Below are 12958 nucleotides of genomic sequence, written 5' to 3'. Positions count from 1 at the left end.
ATGTAAATAGATACTGGCCAAATACGCCCCTTGACCTTCCCCTCACGACTCGTGCCACTCTATCAGCGTGGAAGACTTTATCTACCTCCCAGGAAGAAGAGAACATGACGAACCTCCCAATTCCCCTCAGGACCCTTTCCTACCTTACGCCAGATCTGTCTTCACACCTCTGGATCCAGAGGGGAATTATCCTAGTCTCTGACACAAAACCCTCAATTCATTCCCCCCATTGTGCGAGGAATTTGCCCTCATACAGATGGAACATTACACCTACCAATGCATACCTTTGTTACTACATAAAACACCCGACATCAGCTGTAAAGTTCCTTTACAAATACTGTAGCTTGATTTCTCAGATCTAGTGCCAACACAAAAGAATGCATCTCTCGGTTTTACGCTTCCATAAGCAGCAAAAACAATTCTCTAAATCTTCTTTTCAGCATTGGGAAAAAGAACTCTATCAATCAGACACACCATACCAATGGCAAAAAGCTCTGCCCACAACTTATACAGCTACTAAGTGTGCAGGGCTATGGGAATTGACCCACAAGATTTTACTCTGCTGGTACTTGACACCTTATCGTATCTCTAAATTCCCCGAATTGTTGGAGAGAATGTTGACAGATTGGCAGCATCTACCACATTTTCTGGTCCTGCAGCAAACTTTTCAAACTTTGGCCGTCAGTATTTGAAAGTATTTAAACAATTACTGGAATTAAGATAAATCATTCGTCCAACCTGGCAATCAAACATTGGCATAGATGATATACCTTCCACATTTAGGACAGTTGTTACTCATGTCCTTCTCGCCACTAGATTATGCATAAACCTAGTGCAACTTCACTATAGTCACAAAGTCAGCTTCGCATACACTCAGGGTAGGTCTGAAAAAAAATAAGGACCTATGGCTTCCTTGGTCTCTCTTGTATTCCAAAAACAACATAACTTGGTAAATTACTCCCTATGCTATTTGGTTTGTTGAAATAGTTCTCTTCCTGTTCTTTCTACGTTACTAAGGCAAAAGTTTAATGATTCACTACTTTGTGTTGTTCTAGTTGGGAGAGCGACTGCATGTGATTCCCTCCACCCTATGGCACAGTTTGAGCTCAGATGGGGTGCTTGGGTATGTTGGGAGCTACATATATACAGGGCTTAATATTGATAGAGTGCCCAAAATTCAAAGCTTGATGTGCTCTTGCTCTCCTTTATATATTCATTCGATAATGCAATTGTGAACATTGTTGGTTGATTCATGTTTTTATAAGAATTCTCCGGCAACTCATTCCTTTATTTCTCTGTCTGTATTCTTTTATGAAAATTACTTAAAAAAATTATTGAAACATAAAACGTACAGTGTTGCATAACCGGGCAATTACCGATTAAAGTAGCATAGTGCTGAATAGCAAAAAATGCTCTGGTAAACCTTCTGGCGATAAAGTGGTTAGATTGTGACATAGGTGCCTTTGTATGCATATTAACATAAAACTATTCGCACTACACTACAAAGCCAATAACTGTACAGTTCCAAAGGTTAAGGCAAAAGCATAAAACAGCTGCAGTGAAAACAATAACACTCTGCACCCTTAGATGATAAGCATATTAGCAAAAACAAAGGCAGATGGATAAGAACATTTGTCACTGTGCCCAGGATCATGCGCTTCCACATCTAGTTAGAAAAAGGATTACTTAATTGTGGATTAGTATTGACAGGATCATCTAACTATACAGAGTTCAAAGCACACTGGGCTTTAACGTGGAGTTAACTAACTGCAACAGATTATAAATGATAATGGAGGTGAAAGGCGGCGCGCTTAAAGAGGAATCAATTCCGCCTTTATTGTTCTGACTTTGTAACATTACCCGAGCATATGTTCTTGCTGACAGCACGATATTTTGGTTTCTAAACTTCTTGAAGAAGTCGGCATCGTATCTCCTCTCCGCTGCCTCAGGCCCCCCAAGGATCTCCTGCAGGACGAAAGGAGCAGATGTTAGAGAAATCCTTCAGAACACGGTAATGGAGCACATTATGAATAGATAATTCAAGACTATTTATCAGAAGTTTGGCATGTTCTGCAGCATTAAGGAGCCAGTAAACCTGAAACACATTTTTTTTCTTTTAAAAGGAAACCTATGAATACAGAATATGATGAGCAGTTTGCGTATGAAAATGCTATTTGTCTGGCATCATAGGCTGTTACAACAGTGTTAACCCCCATGTAGCTCCAATAAGCCTTTTTAAGACCTTACACACACTGGCCTACACCATGGGAATGATAATTAACGCTGCAACAGAGAACTAGAATTGTGCACCAGAACGTGTTCCTCATTCTCAAACCTTACTAATAAATAGTTATGCAGTCATAGTCAATTTAACTGACACTTCAAAAATTGGTCTGGCCAATGACCCCATATTTATTTTAGACCAGTTTCCCTTTAACCCTTTTACTGCCATGGATATGCTATATGGGATGATAATCAGAGTAAATATAAGCTGATGGCCCCAATGAAAAGGTTAATAAAAGCTGATGACTGCAAATTTATTGGCTGCAGATCCCACACACCACAGCGATAGCAGCATCATTTTGGGGCCATCAATTAGATTGCACCCTAAAGCAGAACTCGGAAAATGTTATGCTATATGTATACTTAAACGCCCTCCTCCATTAAGGGTGTTAGGCTAAATTTAGTTTTTGGCCTCATTGTAGTCAGTGGAGCAGTAATCAATTTTTTTGTCTAGTCAGGGTTTCCTAGCTGGGTATCCGATTTCCCCTACCTGCTTCTAGGAGAAGCTTTCAGAATATAGGACAGGAAGAATCAAATGTCCAGTATGAATATTTTTATGCATTAGCCAATCCCTAGAAGGGGACTTTCAGAAGGTGGCTGGGGAGATGATAAATGTTTTGGCCTCTCCGGTGTTCTTACTCTGCTAGAAGAGTTACAGTTCTCCTGGGGTTGCAGCAGCTGTACTGGGACAAGAATTTGAGCTTGGGCCTTGGCAGGTGATGAGCAGAAGGTTTGGTGAGGAGTACTAATGGATTTTTGCTGGAGTGCACTGTCCTTAAGTCCTGATCTGGAGAAGGATATTTTATCTCCCTCACTGAGGAACTACCTGTGGAAGCTGGGTGTAAAACAGTTCCTGGGACATTGTAAGACCTACTGTGAGACTTTCATGTGTGTCTGCAGCGATGAGGATTTGTGTTAGAATTTTGTCCTCCTATTAATCATTTTGGCATATCCTGAATCCCTGAACCCCTCTCCGGTTTCAAATTACTCAGCAGTAATTTCTTAAAGACATCCCATACTAAGCCAGTATTGCCGGTGTGCATGGAACTGTGCTTGTGACTGGCAGCCACAGTATTAGCAAGGGGCCCCTAAGCTTATTTTAAACTGCCCTATGGGCACTGCACTTTGGTGTACACTAAAATGAACTTCTTGGTGTCACACTGCCCTTGCCAGTCAGAAAGCCAGCTTGTGTTTTATGAAATGCCCTCTGTCCCCATTATATCCTGTTCATTAGACCAGTGGCAGCTGTGCCCTCTATCCCCTGGCCACCTGTCTTGTAAATTCTCCACTGTAATTTTAATAAAGTGACCGGCAACACGATTACATCATCACTCACTGCAGTAAGTGGGTCAGAGACATTTAGACTCCTGGTCTGATGTGCCCACTGTGCAGCATACTTAGACTGACAGGCCAGGGGTCTGATCCATCCCACACATGCCCATAGTCCCACCCACATTGCCTCCCATTCAAACTCTAAATCCCAGGTCACTATGGGATTTGTAGTCTTAGTAAATTGTGACAAATACGAACAGGAAGTGATGTCACTTCTTCAGAGATACCTTCTCCTGGACCCTGGGGGATTGACAAAGATGCTGTGTAAAGAGATGACATCAGGGATTTTTAAAACAGTAAGTTTAATCAAAATTACTTTAGCGGTTTTGATTAAGTAATGGCACTGAACTATTGTATAGATTTAATCGACATCCCGGAGATTTCTTTTAAGTGATGAGCTGTATAGAATATATTTGATCCCCCAATTTTCAATTTTGCATATTATAGTTTAAAAACATTGAAGTTTGAGGAAAGATAACTAGTATTTATTACCTCAATACAGTTTCCGCTTTTATATTTTGTTATTTATATTTTTTCATTTGACAGAATGCAATAAAATATACTGCAAATCAAATACAGCGGTACTGTTCAAATTTGCAACATTGGAGAGAAACCTAATATAATGGGGCTCTCATCTTTTATAGTTAATGAACAATTTGAAAAGTATTATTGTTTATTTTTTACTGAAAATATCAATTTCATAAACGTTTGTGTAAATAATGAAACAAAACTGGGACTACCATTGTGTTGTGTGACTCAAACAAACCTACAGATTAAAACTTATCATTTTACTTTAAAGTAGAGGTGGGGGCTAGAACTAAATAAGCTTAAAACGCCCCCCCCCCCCTTCTAAAATCTACAGTGCATGCGGAAAGAATTCACATCGCTTCACTTTTTCCACATTTTGTTATGTTGCAGCACTATTCCAAAATGGATTCAATCCATTATTTTCCTCAAATTTCTACAAACAATACCCCATAATGACAAGGTCAAAGAAGTTTTTTTTTTTAAATCTTTGCAAATTACAAAATAAAAAAATAAAAAATCACATGTACCTAAATATTCACAGGCTTTGCCATGACACTCACAATTGAGCACAGGTGCATCCTGTTTCCATTAATCATCCTAAAGATGTTTCTACAACTTGATTAGAGTCCACTGGTGGTAAATTCAGTTGATTGGACATGTTTTGGAAAGGCACACACCTGTCTATTTAAGGTCCCACAGTTAACAGTGACTGTCAGAGCACAAGCCAAGAAGTCTTTAGACCCCCCGAGACAGGATTGCATCGAGGTACAGATCTGGGGAAGGGTACAGAAAAGTTTCTGCAGCATTAAAGGTCCCTATAAGAGCACAGTGTCATCCATCATTCGTAAATGGAAGATGTTTGGAACCACTAGGACTCTTCCTAGAGCGGGCTGCATGGCAAAGCTGAGGGATCAGAAGAGAAGGGTCTTACTCAGGGAGGTGACCAAGAACCCGATGGCCACTCTGACAGAGCTTCAGTGTTTCTCTGTAGAGAGAGGAGAACCTTCCAGAAGAACAACCATCTATGCAGTACTCCACCAATAAGGCCAGGCGGAAGCAAGTCCTCGGTAAAAGGCACAAGGTAACCTCCCCTGGAGTTTGCCAAAAAGGAACCTGAAAGACTATGAGAAACAAAATTCTCTGGTTTGATGAAACAAAGACTGAACTCTTTGGCCTGAATAGCAAGCGTCATGTCTGGAGGAAACCAGGCCCTGCTCATCACCTGGCCAATACCATCCCTACAGTGAAGCATGGTGTTGGTAGCATCATGCTGTAGGGATATTTTTCAGCGGCAGGAACTGGGAGACTAGTCAAGATCGAGATAAAGATGCAGCAATGTACAGACATCCTTGATTAAAATCTGCTCCAGAGTGCTCTAGACCTCAGACTGGGGGCAATGGTTCATCTTCAAACAGGACAAATACCCTAGGCACACAGCCAAGATAACAAAGGAGTGGCTACCGGACAACTCTGTGAATGTCCTTGAAAGGCCCAGCCAGAGCCCAGACTTGGATCAGATTCAACATCTATGGAGAGATCTGAAAATGGCTGTGCACTGATGCTCCTCATCCAACCTGATGGAGCTTGAGAGGTCCTGCAAAGAAGAATGGGAGAAACTGCCAAATAGGTGTGCCAAGCTTGTAGCATCATATTTAGAAAGACGTGAGGCTGTAACCGGCGCCAAAGATGCTTCAACAAAGTATTGAGCAAAGGCTGTGAATACTTATATACATGTGTTTTTTTTTTCTTTTTCCTTTTTAATAAATTTGCAAAGATTTCAAACAAACTTCTTTCACATTGTCATTATGGGGTATTGTTTGTAGAATTTTGAGGAAAATAAAAAAGTTAATACATTTTGGAACAAAGCTGTAACATAACAAAATGTGGTAAAAGGGAAGTGCTGTGAATACTGTCCTAGTGCACTGTATACTAACTACTCTGCAGAAGGAATTCTTATACTTGACTATTCTCAAGGTGCTCTGGTCCAGTCATGTGATCAGCTGGCTTCCGGTGAGAGGAGAGAAAGCCAAGAATCGATGGGCCATAATAGGTCTATGGGTGACATCACTCCCCAGGCATTTAACCATTATTGGTGATCTCTCCTCTACCCTCTAGTTTTCCCCCATTTCATAACATATAATGGTTTACTGGATTTTTATTGTATTTTCCATGCTTTGATAAATATTGCCTTGCTCTTTTATCAGGCCCTGATGAAGGGGACACTGTATTCCTGAAGCAATCTGACTTGACTACAATTATTTATTATAGCTCAACCAGCCACTGGTTGCTGTTTCTCAACTATTCTGTCAACGTATCTTAACAAACAACAGCACAGACTGGTACTCAAACCTTTATACACTTTCTCTTTAGCCATTGTTCTTGGGGCCACATTTTTTACCTCATATGTAGACAGACGATCCAGGTATGTCAGCAGCTTTAGCCTACAACGGCAAATCTCTTTCTGTTCAAGGGTTAGGCTGTAGGAAAATAATATCTGAAATTAATTACTAACAACAAAGTATATTCTTTAAAAACAAATAAAGAGTTAATGAGTTTACTTTTAAAATGTCTTGAAACAAATCTCCAGCTATTTTTTAACGAAGAAATCAAGAAAATATGCGAAAAAGTTTTTATGAATAACATTTTTTTACAGAATCTCAAAGCAGTAGTAAACTCTGGCACCCAAATCATCTGCAGCCATAAGACCAATCATTTGCAAACACATCAAAATCCAAATGATCCACCTGGCATGTGTCTCACTTATTTTCCAGTGTTTATTCTTTTCCTTGTGTGCTGGTAAGGCTGACACCATCTCCCCTCCTGTCTGCTGCTTTCACGCCACAGAATACTTCTGTTCTTTCTCCTATGTCCTGGCCATAATCTCGAGCATGCACAGTAGACATTAGCCAAGCCTCGTTTTCATACACAGTTACTGTAACAACCTAGGCTCACATATTCAACTATATCTGTTGCATCAATGTTGACACTCCCAGTGACCGCAAGCTACATGGGGTGTTTCAGGAAATTCTCAATGGGACAGCAATCTTATAGGATTCCAATGCAATGTCGTAAGTGCTGGTGATGGAGGCACGGCAACAGGATGAATGGGCTGTCGGGTACACTGAGCGTGCCATCAATGGGACTAAAATGTGCATGAGCTAGTGACATTATTGCAGCACACATCTGGATATTTCTCCTAAAGGGCGGAGGTTGGGATGCTATGAAAGACACTGATATGTAGGTTAATTCAGACTGCTTTACATGTGGAAATCTACTGAAGGAGAGTTTACTACAGCTTGACCCGAGAAATTTTGAAATAAACAAATGGAAAGGAAGTGGTCATTCAACAAAGAGTTTTTCAATTGAAAACAGAACCAAACATCTCAGGGCCAGGGCTTTTGCTGCCAGAGAGTTTTGTGTTTTTTGCACACATTAAAATGCACATTTTAGGCCTGAAGATTAGATAACCCCTTCATATTATAGACTTTCTGAAAACACAGACCATGGAGAAAAAAAAATGATAGTTTACATTTTTTATATCACACAATAATAACACAACAGTTTATCAAATGCATATTTTAAAAAAAATAAGTTAAAACAGTTAGTTTTTATATTATTACTTATTTTTTTGATATATTATAAAAAAGATGAGGTTGTGCCAAGTAAATAGATTTCCATTTCAAGCCTTAAAATGTTGTGCACAAGTGAAATGACAACAAAGTTCAGTACCCAAAATTATCCAAAGGAGACGCTTTACAAGTCCTTACAGGTCACCAGTTTAGAGTGAACCATGAATGATGGCCCTAGAATGTTCAGATGCCTTTGAAAGCATTTGGTGGTTGTAAGGGAGATTTTTTCCCCACTACCTGTCTCTGTAATCCAGGTTTCATTTGTCAATGGGAAAAGAAGGCATGGACAACAATACAACAGTCAGAAGTTCTGAGCCTTCCCTGTTCTACTAAAACATGTGTTTTTGTCTACATTTCTGTTGAAAGGGTTTTATATAACGTCCTGTGTTAACAGGAAGTTAGGGGTACTCTGCCCAGTGGGAACGCATGATAATAAAAACCTGATATAGGCTGTAACCTTTCACTGCTTTTGCCGAAACTAAAGGCCCGTACACACGTAGCGATTGTCGGCTGTAAATATTCGGCCAACGTCCGATCGGCCGATTGTCGGCTTGTTAGTATGATGCTTCCGACAACCGACTGCGACTTTTCGGCCGAACAGAATCTGGTGTGCATGCTTTAAAATTTTTGTTGGCCAACACCAGAACGGCCGATTGTTCCTCAGTCAGTACAGAATTCAGCCGACAAACAGCAGATGAGCAAGACTGGGCATGCTCAGAGAAGAAAAACACACGGAAAGTTAACCATCACATGACATCACTTCTGCAGTCGGCTGTTGTTGGCCGACAAAATTTGTGTGCAGTCTTTAGCACTTTTCAACCGACAGGACAGCACCGGACAAAAGACGGCCGATCGTTCGGCCGACAATCGGTGTGTGTGTACGGGGCTTTAGTCAACAGTTTTCAGTGGAGTTGGGTATTAAAGAGAGTCCATGTTAAAAAAAAGCCCTGCTCTTTCAATTAGGCCCTCTTTCCCAAGGTGCTGCATTAACTGTACATATGGGGTAAATAAAGTGATTTTAAGTAAATACCCTTGACGATGTACCCCGGTATGGTACCTAACTCAAATGTCAATTTACTCACAATTGTATATAAGCTGAATAACGCTCAGTGTTTGTGTAACCATACAAAAAAATTAGTGCACTCACTTGTCAAACTGTACCAGCTGAAGAAGGCTTTTCCTTCTCTGGTTTTCTCTCTCTTTTCTGTGTTCTGCTTCTTCTTCCGGAGAAAGGAAGTCTTCAAATGCAACCTCATCGATGTCAATATCTCCCGGTATGATAAATCTGAGAAAAAGTGAAACACACCAGTCATAAGTAAGAACAACACATTAATGCACACGATTCATAGTGCATTGAGCTGCTATGAAAACAGTCTTTGACTATATGGTGTTGTGTGTGTGTGTGCGCGCTGTCTCTGAGACTATTCACTGAGTTTTACATGTGTCCCTTTGGTGACATCAGGGCCTGCACTGGAGGTCCCCATTTAAAGAAAGTTTACGAACACTGCACTAAAGAAGCCGACAGCTAAATTACAAGAATGGGTCTTAATGTAAGGGTGCTTAGAGCTCAATCTCGGCATAAGAGAAGTTGAGGTCCTGTGAATAGCTAGCCTGGTATCCTAAGGGTTCCACAGGGACATCAGAAAACAGTACTTGCATGCATCAAAAGAGACCTTCACATCTTCATTGTTACCTTGTGGTTTAGGCAAGAACAGGTCCACTTTTTTAGAAGATACATAACAAAGAGCTAGTTTCATCCCTTTGTTAGACAGAAAACAAATATTATATAAGCTAGAAAAATCCCTTGTAATATCAGTCTCATTCAACTTCAAAATCCATTCATTAAAAAACTTTTTTTTTTCTCTCTCCTATAAAACTCTCTATAAGTCTGATTTCTGGAGCAAAGAGTCTAGCAGCAAAGAGGCAGTTGGCTCCTCCACTTAGACACAGGCTATCTCCACTAAAGCGCAGCTGCATATATTATGCATTAAAACCCACACTTTAAGTGGTTATCAAAAAGCAACAGGGGAGCGGAGGAGGCACTGAGACGGCATTGGGAAAGTGCCCGCTGTAATGATAATACATTGCTCAGAATCAAAGCGCTCAAGAGACTGTATATTATTACACAACATTTTACTGAAGTGTGCTAATTACCATAACCATCAGATAGGAAAAGGATAATTAGATTGGGCAAGATTGAAGATTGGTAGGCAGTTGGCTCCTCCACTTAGACACAGGCTATCTCCACTAAAGCGCAGCTGCATATATTATGCATTAAAACCCACACTTTAAGTGGTTATCAAAAAGCAACAGGGGAGCGGAGGAGGCACTGAGACGGCATTGGGAAAGTGCCCGCTGTAATGATAATACATTGCTCAGAATCAAAGCGCTCAAGAGACTGTATATTATTACACAACATTTTACTGAAGTGTGCTAATTACCATAACCATCAGATAGGAAAAGGATAATTAGATTGGGCAAGATTGAAGATTGGTAAATTAATTTACGCATGCATTAACATGTTAAGGAATAAGGCACTTCAGAGCGCTGTCTTAAGCTAGAGATCATTAATCAGAGGATAGGATGCACGAGTCAACTGTTGCCATTTGTGTACGGATATGCAAATGTGAAAGTGACACCGGCAGCCAAAAGTTCCGCTGTTATCTCTGGAGAGGTGTCACTTGTGGCACACGGCGTGCTTGAAAAATGAAAACATACTCAGGCTTTGTTATTTAAAATCTCCAGCTTACCACAGACCGAAATGAAAGACTCATATTGTGCTCATGTTCAGGCCTAAAGGGGTAGTCTTTTTAAGAATATTTTAGATATAAACTTGAGTAACTATCATCTTCATCAAAGTGTGCTAATGTTTTATTTATGTGTGTTTTTATTTACAGTTTTTAATCAAAATGTACTTGCAACGGCTATATCTTCCGCTTCTTTGCTAATGTTCTTATCAACTGCCAAGTCTACTAGACTGGGTCTGTCTAATCCAAAGCAAAAACATATCTGAAGTCTCAAATGATGTTAAAGATCCACAGCGCTCCTTGCTGCTAAGGTTCTAAGTTTTAGCAGCCAAACTGGGATAACAAATACTTTATATTTGTTACAAGTTCCCATTCACATAGTATAACTCACACTGTACTAACAAAGGGTTAAAGTTCTCAAGGCTTGGGTGGTATCATGTATGTTAACCACTTCCCAACCAACCCACAGCAGATTTACTGCTACAGGGCAGCCGTCCTGTGCAGAATCACACACATATATATATATATATACATATATACATATATATATATATACACATATATATACATATATACATATATATATATATATATACATATACATATATATATATATGTATATACATATACATATATATATATATATATATATATATATATATATATATATATATATATATATATATACACACATACATACATATATATGGCTTTTTTTTCTGGCAGAACGTGCCAGTACGGCATTCCAGCACCTCCGCCAGAGCACTCCGTGTCCTAATCTATGCAGCCTGCTGCACTGCCTTTAACAAAGCAGGGTGGCTGTGGAGGGATTAAACGCGGAGGTACCTCTGCCAGTGAAATCCCCCCCCCCCATGTCCTAATTTGTGTACTGTAGCCTGTTGCGCTGCCAGTAACAAAGCAGGGCGGCCATGGAGGGATCAAACAGATACAGCCTATGAGAGTGGAAGGTGGAGTGATCTCCACTCTGCTCCACCTTTTAATGCAGACCGACCAGTCAGCTCGCTGTGTGAGCACAAGGTGTGGCCCGGATGACCACTGGATCATGTGGGTAGGTAGCCTCTCCTCCGCCTCAGCCTCATGTTAATTATTGTGTGCTGTGGAGACAAGTGATAGTGCTGCTGAATGGGGCTGTGCTGTGCTTGCTGAGACTGTCTCTTTGATAGACTGGGCTGCCTTTTTGTTGGACTGGGGCTGTCTCTGACGCACTGGGCTGTCTCTTCTAAGCACTGGGCTGTCTCTTTGCATGACTGGGCGGTTCTAGGGGGGCGATTATAGGGGCATGACCTAGAAGAGATGGGGGGGGGGGATGCTGCACCTTTCTCTGAGAAAAAAAAAATAGCCCTGTATATACATGATTCTGCACCTCTGCCTAGGGGGTGTGCCGCTGGTTCCCACAAAGTGTCAGAAGTATCAGATTGTCCGCTGCAATAACACAGTTCCGCTATGATCGCCGCCATTACTAGTATAATAAAAATAATTTTTAAAAATTCCAGTATACAGTGCCTTGAAAAAGTATTCATACCTCTTGAAATTTTCAACATTTTATCATGTTACAACCAAAAACCTAAATGTATTTTATTGGGAATTTATTTGATAGAGCAACACAAAGTGGCATATAATTGTAAAGTGGAAGGAAAATGATAAATGGTTTTTAAAATGTTTTACAAATCAATATTTGAAAAGTGTGATGTGCATTTATATTCAGCCCCCTGGGTCAATACTTAGTACAACCACTTTCCGATGCAATTACAGCTGCAAGTCTTTTTGGGTATGTCTCTACCCGCCCGCTTTGCACATCTAGAGAGTGACATTTATAGCTCAAGTTTTGTCAGATTGGATGGAGAACCATCAGTGAACAGCAATTTTCAAGTCTTGCCACAGATGATTCTTAATTGGATTTAGATCTGGATTTCGAGCTCTTTCCCCCCCCCCCCCTCCCTCAATGCAGGCATATGTCACATGACCACTGAAACGCTGCTCTGTACACCTGTTGCAGTTTGGGCACTCAGGCTCAAAAAGGTTTGCCATCACTGGCCTAGGTGATCCAAGTGGAAGCTCTCCTCTCCCTCTCTGCCTCCTTGCAGTCTTCTGCGACACGTCACAGGTTGAAGAAGGCTTCGGAACCATTCACAAAGTGCAGCGCGACTTGCACATGCACAGTGGGCAGCCATTTGTGAAGCTGCAAGGAGTCACAGCCAGCTGTGAAGCTGCAAGAAGTCACAGCCCGCTGCCCACAGTTTAACATGCTGGCACCGGGGACCTAAAAAATGGCTATAGAGTGAGGACAGCACTGGATCCCTGGCCAGGTGAGTGCCTTACTATTAAATGTCAGCAGCTACAGTTTTTGTAGCTTCTGCCTTTTAATTTTTGCAGAATGACTGAAGAACTGCTTTAACTGCTCTTCTCGCTCCCTACCAG

The 12958-nt window shown here is 40.8% G+C and overlaps 1 protein-coding gene across 1 annotated transcript in view; it reads right to left on the bottom strand.

Moving 5' to 3' along the window:
• NBAS (NBAS subunit of NRZ tethering complex) overlaps window positions 1–12958 on the bottom strand; it is a 1303215-nt gene that overhangs the window by 1056669 nt on the left and 233588 nt on the right. The window contains exons 18-20 of the mRNA XM_082252487.1: window positions 8920–9057; window positions 6542–6620; window positions 1861–1965 (exon numbers count right to left, since the gene is read on the bottom strand). Coding sequence (XP_082108613.1) covers window positions 1861–1965; window positions 6542–6620; window positions 8920–9057 — 322 coding nt within the window. The remainder of the gene's footprint in view (window positions 1–1860; window positions 1966–6541; window positions 6621–8919; window positions 9058–12958) is intronic.

This window comes from Pelophylax lessonae (genome assembly GCF_965119305.1).
Source record: "Pelophylax lessonae genome assembly, chromosome: 3".
Lineage (NCBI taxonomy): Eukaryota > Metazoa > Chordata > Amphibia > Anura > Ranidae > Pelophylax > Pelophylax lessonae.
This window is presented reverse-complemented; position numbering and strand designations above follow the sequence as displayed.